Consider the following 23,658-nt stretch of genomic DNA (forward strand, 5'->3'; position numbering starts at 1 on the left):
CATAGCTAAAAACAAAAGAGCCATTCATTGTACAAATGTTGCTGAAGAAATAAAGCCCTGACTTATTTTTTTCTTTTAAATAGTTTCTGGTTATTGACTGTCATGTAAATACCCATTTTCTAGTCCAATAGGTCAGTCTGCTTATTTGACCTTGGTAGCCTGACTAACCTGGAGAAATTATTTGCAACAAGTTATTTGGACTCACAGGACTCCAATAAACGTAGAGAGAAAAGGAAGAAATATCAGCAGAAAACTAACAACAAGGCTGCCCCACAGCTATTTGGCATTGCAGGTCTTACTAAATTGAAGTAAAGTGGGACTTCTGTTACTGACTGGTCTGTCTGTAGCGGTCACTGCTAGACTGCAAGCAATGAAGACCTGATGGATACCAGAATAAGAGGAGTCAGAGGGGCTTTGAGCAGAATATTTGGGAGAATAGGGGGTTGTTGGGATAGGCATAATGGTAGGTACAGGTAGGAAGGAGAGGGGTGAAATCCTCCAATGGACAGTCGGTAATCCCATCAATGATAGTCTTCCCTTTCCTTCCTGCCATTTGAAATATATTAAAAAAGAAGTCCCACTCCTGTCCACCTGCTCACACCAAATGTCTAATGGCATTGACAGAGCAATATTAGGGTTAATTCAACTATTACTGAGTTAATTATTTATGTCCATATGGTGGGCAGGCAGTCAATTTTGGCACCAATGTCCTCTATCATGGTGGATGGTAAGATGGCGATCTGGCTACCTGAAGCCTCAGGTTGAAAACACACCTAGAGGATCATGTAATAGCCATCTCAAAATATGAAACAATAGTGAAGGAATAAAGGTAACGGATGCTAAAGCAGAACAGAGAATTCAGATGAGAACTGGCTAGATTTGCACTGGAAAGTTAAAGTGCCTAATTGCCTTGCGATCTTGGCAACAGTCTAATCAGAATAGAAAAGTGGAGAAAGAGGAATTAGTTTAATTTAGGACCTTTACTAAGTGACCAGACTGAGCTACTGGAGGGGGAGGAAGACTATTTTAAAGATGCATAAAGCAGCTTTGTTATGAAATATTCAGAAATTCCCAATCAAAATAAAGTTAGCTTGTAGGGCAAGAGACTGATAGTCCAATCAAGTGCAATAGGAAGAATATTTTGATGTAAAGCAAGTAACAGGATGATGAATGATGATCTAACACCAAGTCTGATCGAAGGGGAAAAAGGTTATGAATATGATTTAGGAGCACAACGAGGCCCCTGGAGCCTCCTCCAGCATTCAATAGTATCATATTGTGGCCTCAACTCCACAGTCTTGTCCACCCCCCAATAAACATTGGGCGGTACGGTGGCACAGTGGTTAGCACTGCTGCCTCACAGCGCCTGAGACCTGGGTTCAATTCCCGACACAGGCGACTGACTATGTGGAGTTTGCACATTCTCCCTGTGTCTGCGTGGGTTTCCTCCGGGTGCTCTGGTTTCCTCCCACAGTCCAAAGATGTGCGGGTCAGGTGAATTGGCCATGCTAAATTGCCCGTAGTGTTAGGTAAGGGGTAAATGTAGGGGTATGGGTGGGTTGCGCTTCGGCGGGTCGGTGTGGACTTGTTGGGCCGAAGGGCCTGTTTCCACACTGTAAGTAATCTAATCTAATCTAAATTGAAAAAAAAACATCAACTTCCTTCCTGAGGAATCTATCTATCAAAACTGCCTTAAAAATATTCAATGACACTGTCTCCAACATTCTCTGAGAAAAGAGTTTCAAGTACACAAGACAATTTCAGAGACAAATATTCCTCCTCCTCTCCATTTTAAATGGAAGACCCTTTATTTTCAAACAGCATCCCCACTTCTAGCCTCTCGCACAGGGAAAACACACTTGCAGCATCTACCCTGTCAAGTCCCCTCATGAACTTACATATTTTCCAAAGATTACCTCTCATTCTTCTAACTGCAATGGATTACAGGTGCAGCTACCTAACCTTCCCTCATTAGATTATCCCCACTTGCCTCAGTCCCAGGTATCAGTCTTAGATAATGTGATTAATACTGTGTACAGTTCTCCAGTTGTAGCCTCACTAATGCCCTGTACATCTATATTAAAAAATCACTACCGTAATATTCTATTCTCCTCTCAATATTCCACTTGCTTAATATGCTAATTAATAAGTCCCATCCAATCAAAAGATGCACCAAAAGAAGATTCCACTCCACTGTGTTGCTGTCCTGGTGTGCCTTGTCTTTAAATGGATATACCTTCAAGAACTCCATGTATTGTGCTTATGCAAAGCATGAAGGGCTCTCGCACTGCAGTGGTAATGTCCTACCTTTGGATCAAAGGCCCATCTGCTCCAGAGGTTTTTCACAACATGTTTGAACAGGATGATTTAAACCTTCTACAATGTTGCATGGATGCCCACAAGTGTGTCTGTAAACTGTACGCACAGAAATTAGTTAACTGCAATGTCTGCTTTATAACTTGGGATGTGTTTTCAATAACCTTACCACTGAGTTAATCAATCACTGTTAAGTGATTATTAAATCATTATCATTAACATGTCATGTATCACTCCACCTCATTTGCTCCTTGATATTAATGAACATGGAGCTCAGTGCTGTAAATTGACATTATGTTGTAGCAACTAGTACTATACATTTATTTATTGGAGAAAAACAATGGTGAAGATAGACGGGAAGAAATAAGGCTGGGAGAAAGAAAAGGAGGGGGCAGTTGGGAGAGTACAGAGGACAAGGAAATTGCTGGCCTATTACCCGCCCACAATCTCTTCCTTTCCAACTGCTGCCGGGACATTAACCGCCTCAACCTGTCTACCCCCTCCCCCGACTCCAACCTCTCACCCTCACAACACGCAGCCCTCCAATCCCTCTGCTCCAATCCCAACTTCACCATCAAGCTAGCGGTTAAAGGGGGTTCACTGGTAGTCTGGCGCACTGACCTCTAAACCGCTGAAGCCAAACCCCAACTTGAGGACACCTTTTCCTACTGCCCCCTTGACCATGACCCCACTCCCCACCACCAAACTATCATCTCCCAGACCATACAGAACCCCATCACCACCCACAGCTTCCAACCTCATAGTCCAGGAACCCCGCACTGCCCAGTTCTACCTCCTTCCCAAGATCCACAAGCCTGACCACCCTGGCCGATCCACTGTCTCAGCATGCTCCTGCCCCACTGAACTCATTTCTACCTACCTCGACACTGTCCTATACCCACTAGTCCAGGAATTCCCCACATACGTTCGAGACACCACCCACACGCTCCACCTCCTCCAAGACTTCCATTTCCCTGGCCCCCAATGCCTCATCTTCACCATGGATATCCAATCCCTCTACACCTCCATCCGCCATGACAAGGGGCTCCAAGCCCTCCATTTCTTCCTCTCCCGACATCCCCAACAGTACCCTTCCACTGATACACTCATTCGTTTGGTCGAACTGGTCCTCACCCTTAACAATTTCTCCTTTGAATCCTCCCACTTCCTTCAGTCCAAAGAGGTGGCCATGGGCACCCGCATGGACCCCAGCTATGCCTGTCTCTCTGTTGGCTACGTAGAACAGTCCATCTTCCGTAATCACACCGGCACCACTCCCCATCTCTTCCTCCGCTACATTGATGACTGCATTGGCACCACATCGTGCTCCTGCGAGGAGGTTGAGCAATTCATCAACTTCACCAACACATTCCACCCTGACCTTAAAGTTACCTGGACCATCTCTGACACGTCCCTCCCTTTCCTGGACCTCTCCATCTCCATTAATGATGACAGACATGACACCGACATTTTTTACAAACCCACCGACTCCCACAGCTACCTGGATTACACCTCTGCCCACCCTACCTCCTGCAAAAATGCCATCCCGTATTCCCAATTCCTCCGCCTCTGCTGTATCGGCTCCCAGGAGGACCAGTTCCACCATAGAACACACCAGATGGCCTCCTTCTTTAGAGACCGCAATTTCCCTTCCCATATGGTTAAAGATGCCCTCCAACGCATCTCGTCCACATCCTGCACCTCCGCCCTCAGACCCCACCCCTCCAACCGTAACAAGGACAGAACGCCCCTGGTGCTCACCTTCCACCCTACCAACCTTCGCATAAACTAAATCATCCGCCGACATTTCCGCCAACTCCAAACGGACCCCACCACCAGGGATATATTTCCCTCCCCACCCCTTTCCACCTTCTGCAAAGACCGTTCCCTCCGTGACTACCTGGTCATGTCCAAGCCCCCCTACAACCAACCCTCCCATCCTGGCACCTTCCCCTGCCACCGCAGGAATTGTAAAACCTGCGCCCACACCTCCTCCCTCACCTCCATCCAAGGTCCTAAAGGAGCCTTCCACATCCATCAAAGTTTTACCTGCACATCCACTAATATCATTTATTGTATCCGTTGCTCCCGATGCGGTCTCCTCTACATTGGGGAGACTGGACGCCTCCTAACAGACGCTTTAGGGAACATCCCTGGGACACCCACACCAATCTACCACACCGCCCTGTGGCCCAACATTTCAACTCCCCCTCCCACTCTGCGAGGGCATGGAGGTCCTGGGCCTCCTTCACCGCCACTCCCTCACCACCAGACGCCTGGAGGAAAAACGCCTCATCTTCTGCCTCGGAATACTTCAACCCCAGGACACCAATGTGGACTTCAACAGTTTCCTCATTTCCCCTTCCCCCACCTCACCCTAGTTCCAAACTTCCAGTTCAGCACTGTCCCCATGACTTGTCCTACCTGCTATCTTCTTTTCCCCCTATCCACTCCACCCTCCCCCCCCCGACCTATCACCTTCATCCCCTCCCCCACTCACCTATTGTACTCTATGCTACTTTCTCCCCCCCCCCCCCCCCCCCCACCCTTCTCTCATTTATCTCTCCACCCTTCAGGCTCTCTGCCTGTATTCCTGATGAAGGGCTTTTGCCAGAAACGTCGAGTTTACTGCTCCTCGGATGCTGCCTGAACTGTTGTGCTCTTCCAGCACCACTCTAATCTAGAATCTGGTTTCCAGCATCTGCAGCCAGTGTTTTTACCTAATTGGGAACGAGAGTAAAGGAGAGATGAAATCACCTCGATGAGCTAGGAAATGTCTCTCAGTGGTTGAAACAGTAAATGCAGAGGTTGCCTCCAGGATTTGGGATGGAAAGATGCAATATTCAGTGAGTGGGAAAGTTGATCATTTGGCACAGATGTGAGGTGGAAATATCTCCGAAGGGGTGGAGATAGTGCCCTAGTGAAGGAGGGAAAGGCTAGTTGTTCACAAAGTAAAAATATTTTGATTCAATAAATGCATGATCAGCGACAGTTAGAGTCCATAAGCTGCACACAAAGAACGGCAATTACTTATTTCCAATAGAAATACAGTCAGGTTAAAGATCCAACAAATGGGGAAAATCCAAGATGGAGGTGATCTAGGAAGATTGCATTGCAGAGTCCCGCACTGGAACACAAGCAGGACAAACTTCTAACCCACCCAACCCAGACCATTGTGATACCCTGGGACTCTGGAAAGGTTGTGGAGTCCCAGGAAATTGTGGAAAATCAACTTATCTGCGTTTTCGCCGTCCAGAGATGCCAAAGAAGGGAGGAGGAGAGTCCAACACCGGGCCTATAGCCCAGCTTGCGGGATCCTTGGACTTGATTACCTACCAGACCCTAGTGAAGGAGCTCGCGAAAGCAGATAGAGGAGAAGCTGGCCCCGATCTCAATCATGCTGCAGAAGCATGAACAGCAGCTGGGAGACTTGGAAAAAAGGACGGTTGATGTAGAACACAGAGTCACAGTGTTGGAAACTGATACCAGTTCCTCCAAGGATAGGATCCAAGCCCTGGAGATTCAGGTCCGTAATTTGCATGACCAAGTGGATGATCTCCAGAACAGGGATCGTCAGATTGTCGGCCTGCTGGAGGGTAAAGAAGGCGAGTGGCCGGCGGAATTTATTGAGGACTGGTTGCCAAAATTCCTTAACTTGGAAGCTGGAATGAGAGGCTTGAAAATCGAGAGGGCTCCCCAGGTCACGGTATGGAGATCAGGTCTGTGTCAACATCCTCGTCCTCTCTTGGTGCAGGTTTCATCATAACAGAGATAAGGAGAGAATCATGGAAGCTTCCAGAATGCAGGGGAAGGATCCGAAGGTCCTAATTTACGAGGGCCCTAAAATCATGTTCTTCCAGGACTTCTCAGCGGTGGTGATCCAGAAAAGAAAATACTATGACAGTGTCAAGAGAAGACTGAGGGAGCTTGGGATCTAGTACTCTCTGAGGTAGCCGGCAGTGCCTCGAGTTCACTTAGGTGGGCCTGCACATTTCTGTGTCACATCGGAGAAGGTCGGAGGCTTTGTGCACAAATTAACTTAATCTGAACAATTTAGGATGTACAAATAGTAGTGTAGTTTGGGTATGTTTTTGTTTTTTCTTTAAAAAAACTGAGGAAGTCTGGTTGGGGCTTTCTTTTCCTTTTTTTAACTGGTAACAATCTGGTTTAAATCATGTTTGGCAGTGGTTGAGATGTGTACTTTCAATTTTTAAATTAAGTTACACCAAAAGGATGGGTGGGGTATTTACCCCTTTTTTAAAAACTAATTTTTTCTTCACATTGCTATTTCATGGTGTATTTTCTTTCTTTTCTGCTTGTGTTTGTGGTGCAGTTCTAGCTAGGAGGAGCAAAATTGGTTGGGATGGCTAGGTGCATACTTATGGGCAATTTATACCCAGTTCAGGTATTTAGATACCCGGGCTGCAGTCTTGGCAGCGGGATGGGAAATTGGGTTTTGGGATGGGAAGTTGCCCCCTTTGGCAAAGGGGTGAGTTTCCCCTATTCAGTGCCTTTGGCGCTTTATATGTTGGTTTGCTTTTTGGTTTTTGTTGTATATTGTCTTTGATAGTTTTGTAGGTTTGTTAACTGCAGTGGTTTTAGTTTATGTACTTTTTTATGTTCGTTGGATCTTGCGACAATAAGGCTCAGCGATTTGTGGCTCGGGATCCTCCTCTCTGGAATTTAAATGTTACTGCGGAAGGTTACGGCTGAAGACTTGATTAAAAGGTGTACCTGGAACATCAAGGGGAGTCACTGACCAAATAAGAGGAAGAAGGTACTTTCGAGTCTTAGAAAGGAGCGAGTGGATATTGCTTTGTTACAGGAGACACACTTGGATGATAGGGAGCATTTGAAATGACTGCAGAATGGCTTTGATCGGGTTTACTTTCATCTTCTAATACTAGAAGTAGGGGAGTGGCTATATTGGTCAGGAGGAATCCCCCATTCAAGTTATTAAAGTGCATTAAAGATATGTGAGAGGTTTGTAGTTCTCAAAGCCCTGATAAACAGGGAAGAATATGGTGCTTTAAATGTTTATAGCCCTCCAGACCATCCCCTCACATTTCTGGTAGATGAGTTCTCTAAACCGATCAGTCACAAGTCCTGGCATATCATTACAGTGGGAACGCGATTATCCGAACAAGATGGGCGGGCACTATTTCATTCGGATAATCGATTATTCGGAAAATTGATTGAATGCCTTTTCTGTGGGGCTCGGGCTTTAAAGTCTGCTCCCGATCCAGGAGACTGCAGCAGCACACAGCGCACGAGATCTCGTCCACTCCCGTGCCCCTGTCAAACATAGCCTCCCCCCTGCCCACCCCCCCCCCCCCCCCCCCCCCCAATCCAGCACTGCCCTCAACCGGTCCAACACCGCCCTAGTTCCCCAGCACAAAGCACGCGAGTCTCCACCCCCAACCCCCAACCCCCAACCCGCTCCAAACCCGCCCCCAACCTGTTCCAAGCCCGCACTCCAGCACAAAGCGCGTGAGGCCCTGCCCCCAACACAGCCCCCCATCCCACCCTTCCACCCCTGGCCCCTCTACGGGGCATCCGGACTGCACATCAACAACAAGGCTGCTGCTGCTGCAGCTACCTTTCTGAGGTAAGTCTTCAAATAGCGCACAGACAGAGCCACAGCCACACGCACAACATTTTACTGCAAATCTTTGACAGGTTCCATGTTTGCCCTGCACAGGACAATATTGGAGAGATTATTCCTGGGAAGGACGGAGGTGGTTAGGGTGCACCCCTCTGTAGAACTCCAGGGAAAGTGTGAGAGAGAGAGAGAAAGCGGGAGGTCAGTTATTTGGAGATGGTGCCTGTTTAATCACTGTAAACAAAAGACGTGATCACTGTTGGAAACACGTCTTTGATGTAATGTTTCTATCGGGACTGAGATCTCCTTTGGATAATCCGATTTTTGGGTAATTGGTATTCGGATAATTGTGGTTCCCCTGTATAGGGGGAGATTTTAACTGTCTCATGGATCTCACAGTAGAGAGGTTGCCCAAAGGTCCCCCAATACCCACTGTACAAGCTAAACAATTCGTGGTGCTCTGTGTGGAGTTGGGGTTGGTGAACATTTGGAGGCGTCTCCATCCTACATGCATGGATTTTACATTTTTTTCCAATCAACTCTGATGTCACACCAAGATGGCTGTTTTCCTGACCCCTGTGGCAACCCTGGACATGGTGTCATCTTGTACGATTGGTAATATCACCATCTCCAATCACGCTCCAGTGTACCTGTTGGTTAAGGTTAAGGATGTTACAGTGGGTCCGAGGCACTGGCAAATAGATCCCTTTATCCTCAAGGTTAATAAGTTTGTGGAGTACTTCTCTGGGGAATTTCTGGCATTCCTAGACATTAACTCAGGCTTGGTTAGTTGCCCATCCATCCTCTGGCAAACTGCCAATGCCTGTATCGGGGGTTTCGTTATTTCCTACTCTGCCAGTAGAAAGTGACCGAAAGGCGAGCAGCAGCATCTCCTCGAAGCATGGTTGAAGGCAGCCGAGAAGGCTAACTTTGACAAGCCCTTGTTGGTCAAACTATAGAGGATTGTGGTCCTCATTGAATTTCGTGCTCACGCAGACAGCAAAGAAGGAGCTTACTTTTGCAAAGCAAAGGTTATATAAGCATGGTGACAGGCCAGGCAAATACTTAGCAAATCTCGCCAGGAAAAGGAGCACCTCTCAAGCCATTGCGATGATTAGGGAAGAGTCTGAGAACCTAACACGTGACTCCAAAAAGATTAATGTGGCATTTCAGAGATTTTATTCAAAGATATACCAATCTGAGGATTGTGAGGAAGGGCAGGGCAGGATGGAGTCTTTTTTCAAGGAGCTGAATCTCCCGGGTGTGACCTCCGAATAAGAGTCTTTTCTCAATGCCCTCTTATCATGGCAAGAGATGCAGGAGGCTGTGAAGCAGCTTCAGAGTGGAAAGGCGCCCAGTCCTGACAGACTTCCCAGTGAATTCTATAAGGTTTTCATAAACATATTGTCAGGCCTGATGCTCAACATGTTTAATGACTCATACAGCCATGATTGTCTCCTGCCATCTCTGAGAGAGGCCAATATTTCACTTACTCTTAAAAAAGGGAAGGTCCCAGAGGACTGTGCTTCGTACAAGCCCATTTCACTCTGAAATGTGGACTTTAAAATCCTCTCTAAGACTCTTGTGTTAAGGCTGGAGACTGTGTTACCTTCTTTTGTTAAAGAAGAACAGACAGGCTTCATAAAGGCTGCAGATTCTCCAATAATGTTACGAGGCTGCTTAATGTAATTCAAGCATGTCAACAGTCAATATAGGGATTGGTGATTTCTCTAGATGCAGAGAAGGCATTTGACTGAGTTGAGTGGCTGTACCTTTTTAATGCTCTGGAGCAGTTTGGCTTGGGCAAAGCCTTCATAAGGTGGGTAAAGGTTCTCTACAGTGACCCTCTCACTGCGGTCATCACCAATGGGGTGCAATCAAGCAATTTTAACATTTTTAGGGGCAGCCAGCAGGGCTGTTCCCTTTTGCCATTGCTTTTCACATTGGTGACTGAACCATTGGCAGAGGCTATTTGTAGGAATCCTAATATATCAGATCCAGAAGTGGGGTCAAAATTACATAAGATGTTGTAGGACGTGGATGATGTCCTTTTATTGTCAAATCCAGCAATTTCAGTGCCTCACCTGATACAATGCATCAGTGCATTTGGCACCTTTTCGGGGTACAAGATTAATCTTTCAAAATCAGAGGCTATGCCTATGGATGGTCTTACGAAGGTGCGTGGTCTTGAGGAAGAATATCAATTCCCATTTAAATGGTCACAGTGGGGTTTTGTGTATTTGGGCATATTCATTCTCCAGTTCTGGATCAATTGTTCAAAGCTAATTTTGTTCAATTATTTGACAAAATCAAACAAGATCTTCAAAGATGTGAGGCGCTTCCGGTCTCATGGTTGGGTCGGATAGAGCTTATTAAGATGAATATTCTCCCCTGTTTGTTATACCCTATACGGATGCTCCTCCTGATTTTCAATAAGCAAACATTCAGGAGACTGAACAGCTGGTTTGACTCTTTTATTTGGCAGCGTAAGCAGCCCCTTATTAAATTAGCTAAACTGAAATTGCCTCACAGATTTGGGGGAGTGGATCTCCCGGACGTTAAAAGCCACCAAATAAGCTCGTTTTTATCCTAAGTGCGTGATTGAGCTTGTGGGGACCCTCTTTCAATATGGTTAAATAATGAAACCTCTCAAGCAGGGTGCACCCTTACTAGCTTGCTGTTTTTGGACAAAATGAGGACAGGGAATATTGCCATAACCCAATAGTGATCAATCCTGTTAAAGAATGGAGGGCAAATTGGCAGAGGGAAGGCAATATTGGCAAAACATCTCCTCTTACACCTATAGTGGGTATACTGGATTTTCAACCAGGGATGATAGATTCAGGATTCAAACATTGGGCAGCTAGGGGTGTGTCTTGCATGGGCGATTTATTTGAGGAAACACAATGATGTCTTTTGATCAGTTAGCATGGAAATACGAGCTATCTAACAGGGACCTCTTTCGTTTTTTCAAGTTAGGGAATTTATTCAAAAAAAGACTACACTTTTGACTAATCCCTACAAATCTGACGGAAGGAGGATGCTCAGTGGTCGGAGTACACTTTCTATCAGCACTTTATATCATCAATTGGGGGTGCCCTCTCAAGGAGTTCAATCGACTTTGCAGGATGTGGGAGAGAGAGCTAGGTGTTGAGGTCTCCTCAGAGGCATGGGAAGATATTTGGGAAAACACAAGAAAGGTATCAATCTGCAATAAGCCCCATGCTTTACAGGTGAAGATTCTCCACAGGGTCCACTTGGCTCCGGACTGTTTGTCAAAATTCAAACCAGGGGTATCTTCAGCATGCCCCAAGTGCAAGGTCTATACAGGCACTCTTGCCCATTGTCTCAGGTCCTGTGGTAGGCTTCAAACATACTGGAGTGCTGTGGTGGGCGCAATGGAGGTAAGGGTAGAGAAGGACCCGATCTCTCTTTTTCTTGGCCTGCCCACTGTGTTCCCTGCAGAAGCGCATAAGAAAAAACGTTTCAACATCCTCACTTTCTGCGCAAGAAAGAATATCTTGCTAGGTTGGGTATCCAAATCCCCTCCGGGCCCATGGGGTTGGCAGAAGATTGTTGTGGAACATATCGCCTTGGATTTTCTCACAAGTATGGTACACCACAAAACTGTGAATTTCTATAAGACATGGCGGCCCTTTTTGGAATACCTGGACACAGATTTATCTGCCACACTAATAAGGGCTTTTATATAATCAAAACAATTGTGCTTTATGAGTCCAATATCCAGAGAGGAGGAACTGTTTGGCTGAGTTGAGTTATTTATTAATTTGTTGATGGTTATTATTTATTTAATGAAATAGTTGGGATTTTTAATCTATATTTTTCTTTATATATTTATATATTTGTACATGGGTTTTTTTTATTTTTTGTGTTCTTCCTTTGTATTGTTTTGCATTTGTTGTAATATTTTTTAAAAATCTATTTTTCAATAAAAATACATTTAAAAAACCAAGAAAATCAATTATTTGGGTTTTAAAATAGTTGAAGTCTGTTGCATATCATCCACAAACAGGATAACTTTGGAAAAGTGCCATCATACTCTCAAGACAATTATTAAATATCCATAGGTTAGGATGAAAGAGTAGATATTTTTGTTATTTGCCACTTGAGATTTCCCAAATGAATCTATTGGATTTGGACAAGTCAAATTGATCTATGGTCATGAGAAGAGGTCATTAAAATTGATTATGGGAACGTTCTTAAGACAAACTCTCAATGTTGGATTATGTTGCCAAGTTTCTAGAGAGACTCAGGGGCATGTAAAGTGACGCAAGAGCATTTGGAAGCTTCACAGACACAGATTCAAAAGTGGGCAGACAAACATGCTGGAACTAGAACATTTCAAACAGGAGAAGTGTTAGTGTTATTACCTTCACAAGGTGAACCTCTGAAATTAGACTCAATGCAAGGGAATTAAGAAGGGCAATAAAGTAACGTATCTAGTTCAATACTCCAGATCACAGGGAAAAGAATCAGTATATCACATAAATATGTTAAAGCAATATCACAGAAGGATGAGAAACAGCCAGTGCGCCAGGTTATCTACCATCCTTACCTGGTTTGGCCCAGGTGAAACTCTAGACCCACAGCAATGTGGTTGACTCTTAACTACCTTCTGCCTTGAGGGATAAACAATAAATGAAGGCCTAGCCGATGTCACTACATCTCATTAATGTATAAGATAAACCCTAACTCTATTACCAAGCCAGAGGACTAACCCTGGATCAACAAAGCTGTAGAAAGCGATGCTTTGGGTAACACTAGTGAAGTGGCAACCTGGTGAAACTCCAGCACAGGACTATTTCCATGCCAAACAGAGGTATGCATCAGACAGGGATAAGCAATCTCATAATCAACGGGATCAGATCTAAGCTCTGTGGTACAGCTACATCCAGTTGTGAATGGTGGTGGACAACTAAACAATCCACTTGTGGGGTAGGAGACTCCACAAATATCCCCATTCTCAGTAATGGACATGCTACACATCAATGTTAAAGATCAGGCTGAAGCACTCACAATAATTTTCAGCCAGAAATACCAAGTGGATGTTTCATCTCAGCCTCCCCCAGAAGTCCCAGAATCACAGACATTACTCTTCAGCCAATTTGATTCTATGGGATATCAATAAATGGCTGAAGGCACTGGATAAAGCAAAGGCTGTGAACTCGGAATACTTTCTTGCATGAGTACTGAGGAATTCTGCTCCTGAACTAGTTGTGCTCCTAAGCCAGCTCTTCTAGTATATCTGAAATTGTAGCACTGACCCAATAATGACGGATAATTGTACCAAGTGTACAAAATGCAGGAATAATCCAAAACTGCTCCACCAGATAAAAGCATAACACTGTGAATGCTGGCAATCTAAAAAAAAGCAATAGTGGAGAAAGAAATAGAGTTAATATTCTGAGCTTGATGCCTCCTCTTCAGACTCTGAAAAATTATCATTTCTCAGCTGTTGACAAAGGGGGAATGGGAGTGAGCAGTGAGGGTGCAGAGAGTAAAAGACAAAGGAGAGCTAATGGTAGTGAAGGAGGTATTAACATTTAAAATAGGTATTAATGATAGATTTGAATATGAGAAAATAGGTCAGCTCTGCTGACAGCAAAGCCAAAAGGACTCAAATTAGTCATGGGGTGAGGGTGAAGGAATTAGATTAGATTAGATTACTTACAGTATGGAAACAGGCCCTTTGGCCCAACAAGTCCACACCGACCCTCCGATGAACAACCCACCCAGACCCATTCCCCTACATTTACCCCTTCACCTAACACTACAGGCAATTTAGCATGGCCAATTCATCTAACCTGCACACTTTTGGACTGTTGGAGGAAACCGGAGCACCCCGAGGAAACCCACGCAGACACGGGGAGAATGTGCAAACTCCACACAGACAGTTGCCTGAGGTGGGAAATGAACCCTGGTCTCTGGCACCGTGAGGCAGCAGTGCTAACCATTGTGCCACCATGCCACCCAATTAGAATTAGAATCCCCATAATGTGGAAACAGGCCCTTCGGCCCAGCAAGTCCACACCGACCCTCCAAAGAGTATCCCACCCAGATCCATTCCCCTATTACTCTACATTTCCCCCTGACTCATGCACCTAACCTACACATCTCTTAACACTATTGGCAATTTAGCATGGCCAATTCACCTAACCTGGACATCTTTGAATTGTGGGAGGAAACCCGAGCACCCGGAGGAATCCCACGGAGACACAGGGAGGATGTGCAAACTCCACACAGAGAGTCGCCTGAGGCTGGAATCAAACATGGTCCCTGGCGCTGTGAGGCAGCAGTGCTAACCACTGAGCCACTGTGCCGCCTGATGGGAAGATAATCAAAATATAAGAGGGAGATCATACTGTTGAAAGTTGTTGAACTTGATGTGGAGTTCTGAAGGATGTAATATCCTAAGTGGAAAATGAGGTTCGGCTCCTCCAGTTTGTGTTGAGTTTTGCTGAAAGATTGTAGCTGTCTAGGATGAGATGTTAGTATGGGAGCAAAACATTTTAGTGAAATGGCAAGCAAATGGGAAGTCGAGGTCATTCCTATGGACATAGCAGAGGTCAGCAAAGCAGTTACCTGGTCTGTATTTAGTCACTCTAATGTTGAGAAAACTGCATTATGAACACAGCATTGAGTTCCAAGTAGTTACTTTACATGAAAAATACCTGCAATAACTTCTGTGTTAAACTAAATTGCTGTCGTGCATCTCATAGAAGAGCTTGCTAATTGCCTGTGTTGAAAGAAGTCACCCCAGTCGGAAATGACTTTCATAGAACATAGAACATAGAACATAGAAAAGTACAACACAGTACAGGCCCTTTGGCCCACGATGTTGTGCTGAGATTTAATTCTAATGCAAAATATAGTAACTTAACCTACGCACCCCTCAACTCACTACTATCCATGTGCATGTCCAGCAATCGCTTAAATGTCCCCAATGACTCTGCTTCCACCACCACCACTGGTAACGCATTCCATGCATTCACAACTCTCTGCATAAAGAACCTACCTTTGATGTCTCCTTTATACCTTCCTCCTAATATCTTCAAACTATGACTTCTCATACCAATCAATCCTGCCCTGGGGAAAAGTCTTTGGCTATTGATTCTATCTATTCCCCTCATTATTTTGTACATCTCGATCAGGTCTCCTCTCTTCCTCCTTCTCTCCAGAGAGAAAATCCGAGCTTATTCAACCTTTCTTCATAAGGCAATCCCTCCAGTCCAGGCAGCGTCCTGGGAAACCTTCTTTGCACCCTCTCCAAAGCCTCTATATCTTTCCTATAGTACAGCGAAGAACTTTCATGTTAAATTCTCAATTGTGATCAAAAGTCCGGATCTAAACTTATCAGCTGTTTCCTTTGGCGAACTGGAACCAGCTAGAAGACCAATTCCATTTATAACAGAAACTGGTGGCCTCAAGCAGTCCAGGCATCATCCTCCCAACACCATCCATTGTAACTTGTCAGAGGTACAGAGCTCAGGGAAGGAGAAGTTTAGGTTAACAGCAGTAGAATTTCATCATAAAATGTACCACAAAGAGTTGGTTCTAGTGAATTAAGGACTTGAAATAGACACAAATTGATGTTGAGGAGGAGCCCAGCAACCTGCTTATGCTTTGCAAAGAGAAGAGCATGTGGTCAAGAGGAAACTACTGAGAACCAACTGTCACCAAGAACACCTCATACCTCAGCAGCCCCCATCCAGGACTGAAGCACTTGACGATGGTGAGGCGCAAATAGAAATCTTCATGAGGTTAGTCAAGAAAAGGGGAACTAGTGTGCCAACATCTCAGCTAATGAACGCAGTCGTTCAGAACAACCGTAGCCATTTGCCCATTAATCAATTGGTCTATGTGCCAGATTGGCTGCTTTGGACACTAACAATCCAAAATGACAGACAACTTGACCAATGAGCACAGAATCCAGTGATTGAAACATTTCACTCCCTTCTCACAGGCCCTGATCTCTGATGTATTTTTTTATACATAGAGCTGAACTTTTGCAGAGTCTTCTCCATCTCAAACAGAGAAGGACAAAGAGTTTAATTCGGAAAGGGAAAATACAATATGAAAGTAAGCTTGCAGAAAACATAAAAACTGACTGCAAAAGCTTCTATGGATATATGAAAAGCACAAGACTGATGAAAACAAATATAGGTCCCTTGCAGTTAGAAACAACTGAATTCATAACAGACAGCAAAGAGATGGCAGACCAGTTGAACAACTACTTTGGACCTGTCTTCACTAAGAATGACACAAATAATCTTCAGGAAATGCTAGGGGACAGACGTGAAGCATGGAGAAACCGGTGGAAATCCTTATTAGTTAGGAAATGGTATTGGGGGAGTTGATGTGATTAAAACCAATAAGTCCCCAGGGCCTAATGCTCTGCATGCCAGGGTACTTGAAGATGTGGCCTAAGAAATAGCAGATGCATTTTCTAGCATTTTGTAGGCTCTGGAAGAATTCCAATGGACTGGAGTGTAGCTAATGTAACTCCATGCTTTAAAAAAGGAGAGAGGGAAAGTGGGGTGTGATAGGCTGGTTAACCTGACATCAGTGGTGGGGAAAATGCCGGAGTCAATCATAAAGGATATAATAACTGAGCATTTGAAAAGCAGTGACAGAATCGGTCCTAGTCAGCATGGATTGACAAATCTTATGAAATTTTTAGACAATGTGACCTGCAGAGTAGACAAGGGTAAGTCAGTAGATGTTGTATATGTGGATGTTCAAAAGGCTTTTGACAACATTCCACACACGAGATTAGTAAGGGAAATTAAAGTTTATGGTATCAGAGTAAAGTATTGACATGGATACAGAACTGGTTGGCAGACAGGCAGCAGAGACTTGGAATAAACAGGTCCTCTTCAGAGTGGCAGGCAGTGATGAATGGAGTGCCACAGCATTTAGTTCTGGGATGCCAGCTGTTCACAATATACATTAATAATTTGGATGAACAAATTGAATGCCATATCTCCAAATTTGCAGATGAAACTAAGCTGGGTGGCAGTGTGTGCTGTGAGAAGGATGCTAAGAGGCTGCAGGGTGACTTGGACAGACTAGCTAAGTGGGAAAATGCAGTGCAGTGGATAATATAATGTGGATAAATGTGAGGTTATTCACTTTGGTCACAAAAACAGGTGAGGTACAATAAGACCTGGGTGTCATGGTAGAACAGTCATAAAGTCATACAGATATACAGCATGGAACAAATCCTTTGGCCCAACTTGTCCATACTGACCAGATTTCCTCAATAAATGTAATCCCATTTACCAGAATTTGGCCCTCTAAACCCTCTCTATTCAAATACCAGATTCCCTTTAAATTTGTAATTGTACAAACCTCCACCACTTCCTCTGGCAGCTCAATCAATATACCTATCACTATCTTCATGAAAAGGTTGCCTGTTATGTCTCTTTAAATCCTTTCCCTCTCACCTTAGAAGTATGCCTCTAGCTTCAGACTCTACTACCCCAGGGAAAAGACCTTGTCTATTTAGCTATCACTCCCCTCATGATTTTATAAACCTCTATGAGGTCACCCCTCAGCCTCTGATGCTCCAGGGAAAACAGCCCCAGTTTAATCAGCCTCGCCCTATAGGTCAAACCCTCCAACTCTGCCAACATTCTTGCAAATTTTTTTCTGAACCCTTTCAAGTTTCAAAATATCTTTCCTAAAGCAGAAAGACCAGAATTGAATGTAGTATTCCAATAGCGGCCTCACCAATGTCCTGTACAGCAGCAACATGACTTCCCAACTCCTACACTCAATGCACTGACCAGTAAAGGCCAGCATACCAAATGCCTTCTTCTTTTTCCTATCTACCTACAACTCCTTTAATTTAATCTTGCCTACGGTAATTAATGCTGTAAAAACGGGGGTGTAATTTACTTCACCCTGGCACTACTTATAGAGTCACTATATTGGAGCTGTTTATAGCATTACTGCTCCATATTTCTGAAAAAGCAAGGATCAGAAGAGCTAGCCAGAAATGTGAAGCTCCATCAGAGTGGCAATGTGATGGTGATTGCCGCTTTACTGAAGAGCTGGGCCATTTTAATTTACGTTTAGTTTGCTCCTTACACCACTTTCAAATAAGCTGTCTTCCTTTTGGTGGTGCTGGGAAGCAATATTTCCTTTTCCTTGTGCAAGTCCTTTCCTGGTAGTTAATTACCTGTGAAATTCCAATTAAAGGACATATATCTAAAATGAGTCATCTAACAGTGGTCACATTTATTTTGAGATGCTGATGAGGATCTAGGCTGATTGATGGTACCACTGATACAGCAGAATCAGCAGCAGTTCGATTTCAGTCAGTCACAGTGAACTTGGCATTAACATCGAGGAAAGCAGTGAGCACCAGCCTCTGAATTGCTGGAGCAGCAAAACAAGTACAAGGTCCCAAGTCACTCTCAATTTAAATCAGAGAAGGAGGCCATCACACAAAAGCAGTGAGTTAAACTGGCTTGAGGCTGAAGACAGATCTGACATGCATGGGGCTGTTCAGTGAATGGCAATGGTGGTGTAGAGGTGAATGGAACATGTTACGATTGTGTCTGAGTGTGATGGGTAGAGTCGATTTGGGATGAGAACGTGTGAACTATTGAAAACAGGCAGGGCAACATGTGTTTTTTAAAAAATGTACAGAGTGGGCAGATATTGTAATTTATAATAGAGAAGTCTGACTAAATACATTGATGGAAACGAACAACTGGTTGTAGGGCTTTTTCCAGTAGATATACACAAATACATTAAATAACAAATAATTAAAGAACATAAATATCAAGAAAGAGACAGATAGACAGGAATAAGGTTTGATGTGGATTTTCGTAAGGATCAGATTTACTTAAACTTCAAGGTTGAAATAGACATTTCCTTTGAATAAATTTTAATTCAACACTTAGAATAGTACATGAAAACTTCAACACATACTTGGTAAAACAGTAATATTATATGCATTGGTTTTATGATAGCATTTTATAAAACAAAATCATATTTTATAATTGTTTGGCTTTACACTGGTCAGCATAAATAGACAACATAATCCGATTAACGGATCATTCATTGTGGAAGATGGAAATACCAGCAGAACATGCAGATTGATAACCAATTTTTCTCAGAGTACTTTTCAATGATATCCACAGATTAATAATTCAACTCCTTTTTTGGAGATGCTGTCACTGTTAATGGTTAATAATCACAGCAATATTTTCCATGCCAATGGAAAACAAAAACCTGGCATAATCAAAGTTCGGTTGCCCCTTTGCAACAACTTCCAGAATATTTTCTAATGTGCCCTCGAGTATTTTATTCAATTCATGCTTTCATTTTTGCATTATTAAAGCTAGATTCCTTGGTTGCCCCTATATCTGCATTCCAGTTACTAAAGGAATTCAAAGTTTTGCATCACTGAACATTTTCTTATTGAACATCAATATGCTGTTTTATCTTGTTGATACTTTAAGTGCTTTGATCAATGGAGAGAACACATGAACATTTGAAAAGAGTTTTGCTCATTGTGCACCTTGTCAGTGCTCCTAATTTAGGTACCAATCATGCAAAAACTCTCTTCAGTATATTCAATTGCTGTTGTCTGAACCCCACATTCTGCTGTACTAGGCAATATTGGATTTTCAGTACTTACACATTCAACCTAGGTGTTTCAGTCTGTTGAATTCAAACAGTTTCAACTGTCCATTTTGAGCAAATGAAGACTGAACAGTTCATATTGCATATGATTTCAACAAATGTTACTGTTAGGTCACCATCATTGGTCATCCCATGTAATGTTTGTAAATTCAATTTTAGATATTATATCACCCAAACATATGCTCAAACATTTCACTAAAATATTGTGTCCTCTGTCAATAGGTTTCCAAAATTAATGTATCCAAACATAATGTTACCTTAATGCTTTATTTTTACCAAAAAAGTTGTTAGTTGTGTAGTTGCATTGAACCTTATTGATGAGCAAATTTCCATATTATTTCTTAAGAATCCTCAAATGATGACTTTTATTAGCTTTTAGTTAAAAAACTTATCCTTGTTTATGCATCTGGTGTCTACTGTAGTGTATTTTCTGACACTGGCGTATCTTGGTACAGAGGAATCATAGAATCCTTACAGCACAGAACAGGCATTTGGCCTATTGAGTCAGCAGTGACCATTCAATAAAAATTCCACCCAGACCCACTCCCTCTTACCTACAATTTCTATGGCTAATACATCTAGCCTGCACATCCCTGGACACTATGGGCAATTAAGCATGGCCGATCCACCTAATTTGCACATCTTTGAAGTATGAAAGGAAATTGGAGGAAACCCACACGGACACAGGGAGAATGTGCAAACTCCACACAGACAGTCGCTCAAGGGTGGAATCGAACACGGGTCCCGGCCCTGTGAGGCAACAGTGCTAACCATTGAGCCACCACACTACCCTGCTTTCATGGTTATCATTTGACTTTTAATTCCACTTTTTTAATTGAATTGCAATTCTAACATCTGCCCTGGCAGGCTTCAAACCCAGATCCCCAGAACATTACTAGGATCTCCAGATTAATGGTCTAGCAATGGCACCATTAACCGTTATGTGACAGAACAACAGTTAAAAATAGTAATAGCACCTTCTTCTCAAAGCTGAAACTGCTGGAAGTAGTGAAAAATATCAAAAGTGGTTGTGAGGACTACACAGTATCTCAAAGTTGCAAGAGGAAAAATCTGAATCATAAACTTGAGAAACAGCAGGTCAAGATGGACACCCAAAAGGTGCTGTCCCTTAGAGTAAGAGTGAAAGATCATGCATTTTTTCTTTGAATGAATGAAAGGAAACATTGCAAAGTTCTTTGAAGAAAGGATACCTATTCAGAAAATCATTAAAATGGCAGTATAGTTGAACTACTTAGATCAAAAACATCAAATGCAGATGAAAAGCTTATCCAAAATTATTATTTTGAAGTAAAAATTAGCTGCCTTGTGCAATTAATAAGTACTTAAAAATGCAATAACAGTGTGACATAATTTGTTCCAAACAAAAAGACACGATTATCATAGGGAAGCAGAAAAGGTATAAAATGTCCATACTGCTAAAAAGCATGAAAATCACTAAAGGAAGATGGCATGAATTAACAGTTTTCTTCCCCCGATCTTACAGAAAGTTAAAGTACAATATTTCCTAATTTAAAAGCTCTTCAATAATTCTTTTCAATTCCCTCAGGGATGTGGGCCATTTATTGCCATCCCTTGAAAAGGTGGTGATGTGCTGCCTTCTTGAATTCCTGTGGTCTACATGCTGTAGGTTGACTCACAATGCCCTGAGGGAATTATTTGAGGAACTTGACCTAGAAGCACCGAAGGAATGGTGATATGTTTCCAACTCTGGATGATGAGTGACTTGGAGAGGTACTTGTAAGTGGTGGTGTTCCTATATATCTTCTATCCTTATCCTTCTGAATGATGGTCATTGTGGGTTAGGAAGGTGGTGTCTGAGGTGCTGGTAAATTTCCGTAAAAGCGATTGAAAATATTTCCTTCAGCACAGAAAAGGAACATAGGAACAGGCGTAAGTCTCTGGCTTTATACTCCCCAACCATGGGAAACATATTATGTGCTAGTCTATGCCTTTAAATATTTTCTAGGTTTCAACGCCAGCACCTCTCTTCAAACTCCCAAGAATACAGGTCCAGTTTGCCAAATCTTTCTCCATAGCACAGTCCCATCATCCCAGGAACAACTTTGGTAAATGTTTGTTGCACTCCCTCTATGGCAATATCTTTACAGAGACAAGGAGACCAAAACTGCACACAGTATTCCAACTGCTACTTAACCAAACTTTTATACAATTGAAGGAAAAATTTAATATTAATATATTCAATCCTCTTGCAATAAAGCCTAACATTCCATTAATCTTCCTGATAGCTCATAACACCTTCATATTAGTTGGCAATGACTTAGTGACAAGGATATTTAGGTCCTGTTATACATCTACGTTTTCTAGCCTCCTACCATTTAAGTAAATGCACATCCTTTTTCAAAGTGGATCACTTCACACTTTTCTCCATGATATCCACACTAAATCAGACGCTAATTTGAGACATTTATAAGCTTTTCATCTTTAATTAACAGGAATTAAAGATTTTTTTAAAAAGTCAATAACAAGATTGAAGATATGTATTTAAATAAACCAGTACAGCTTCTTAACAATAAAGCTTTATTTATACTTCATTTTTATTATCCACTAATTAAAAACAATAATTACTTTATTTTAAAACATGCTGAAGATGACTGAAGATATTTAATACTATTGAAGCAAATGCCCAATTTAAAATATCTGACAGGAAGACCAACCAACTGTGAATAAATTCTTGCAACAGCTTTTAGGTAAATCATTTAAATAAACTAATCAACAATCATTAAATACACTGCCAGTGGTGGAGAAGGTTATACCACCAAGCAGATTTAAAATGAGAAACACTTTAGACAAGGAATTAAAACTGGACAATATGAAATAGTCAACTGATAGAGTCATACAGTCATACAGCACAGAAACAGACCGTTTGGTCCAATCAGTCCATGCCGGCCATAATCCCGAGTTAAACTAGCCTCACCTGCCTGCACTTGGCCCATACCCCTCCAAACATTTCTTATTCATGTACTTATCCAAATGTCTTCTCAACATTATAACTCTACCCGTAGCCACCACATCCTATGGAAGTTCATTCCACACAAACCACTCTCTGTGTAAAAATGTTTCTTAGATTAGATTACTTACAGTGTGGAAACAGCCCTTCAGCCCAACAAGTCCACACCCACCCTCCAAAGAGCAACCCACCCAGGCCCATTCCCCTACATTTACCCCTTCACCTAACACTACAGCCAATTCACCTGACCTGCACATTTTTGGACTGTGGGAGGAAACCGGAGCAAACCCATGCAGACACGGGGAGAATGTGCAAGCTGCACACAGACAGTTGTCTGAGGCAGGAATTGAACCCAGGTCTCTGGCGCTTTGAGGCAGCAGTGCTAACCACTGTACCATCATGCCGCCCATTCCTCACACCTTTTTCAAATCTTTCCCCTCTCACCTTAAAAATATGCACTCTAGTTTTCAAATCGTGGAAGATACCTGTCATTCACCTTATCTATACACCTCATGATTTCATAAACTCTCAATCTCCTACACTATAACAAATAAAGTCCCAGTCTATCAGGTCGACAGAAGAAACCCATAGAAAAACAAATAAACACTTTGCTTTGCTCCATAGATCAAATAGAAGATCACTGTTTTAAGATGTCAGAGTGGAAGAGAAGAGACAAATATCTTTGACAACACTGAAACAGTATTTAACAATTACCTTATATTAGGTACTAATTATACAATGAGATGATCAAGATTTAATAGATGAATACAGCTTCTAGAAGAATCTGGAGACAAGTTTATCATTGGTCGTGATATATTGTCATATTTCTATGATTACAGTGATTTGTAATGAGAACTAATTGTTGTAATTTCTGCTCTATCCCTTTTAGATATTTTACAGACAAAAGATTTTCCCACTTTAGGAAGTCCTATCCATGAATCCAAAAGCAGCAGAACAGAAAGATTAGATTACCTATTCTACAGTGTGGAAACAGGCCCTTCGGCCCAGCAAGCTCCCACCAACCCTCCGAAGAGTAACCCACCCAGACTCATTCTCCTAACTAATGCACTTA

General features: G+C 42.8%; 1 protein-coding gene across 4 annotated transcripts in view; it reads right to left on the reverse strand.

Moving 5' to 3' along the window:
* Positions 1-23,658, reverse strand: part of pde8b (phosphodiesterase 8B) — a 259,858-nt gene that overhangs the window by 152,741 nt on the left and 83,459 nt on the right. For 2 of the 4 annotated variants that reach the window (XM_060843664.1, XM_060843655.1), the window contains exons 3-4: positions 17,746-17,765; positions 3,262-3,290 (exon numbers count right to left, since the gene is read on the reverse strand). The exons of the other annotated variants lie outside the window; for them this stretch is intronic. In XM_060843664.1, coding sequence (XP_060699647.1) covers positions 3,262-3,290; positions 17,746-17,765 — 49 coding nt within the window. The remainder of the gene's footprint in view (positions 1-3,261; positions 3,291-17,745; positions 17,766-23,658) is intronic. 4 annotated transcript variants of the gene reach the window in all.

The sequence above is a fragment of the Hemiscyllium ocellatum genome, chromosome 2, assembly GCF_020745735.1.
Source record: "Hemiscyllium ocellatum isolate sHemOce1 chromosome 2, sHemOce1.pat.X.cur, whole genome shotgun sequence".
NCBI classification, from domain to species: Eukaryota; Metazoa; Chordata; class Chondrichthyes; order Orectolobiformes; family Hemiscylliidae; genus Hemiscyllium; species Hemiscyllium ocellatum.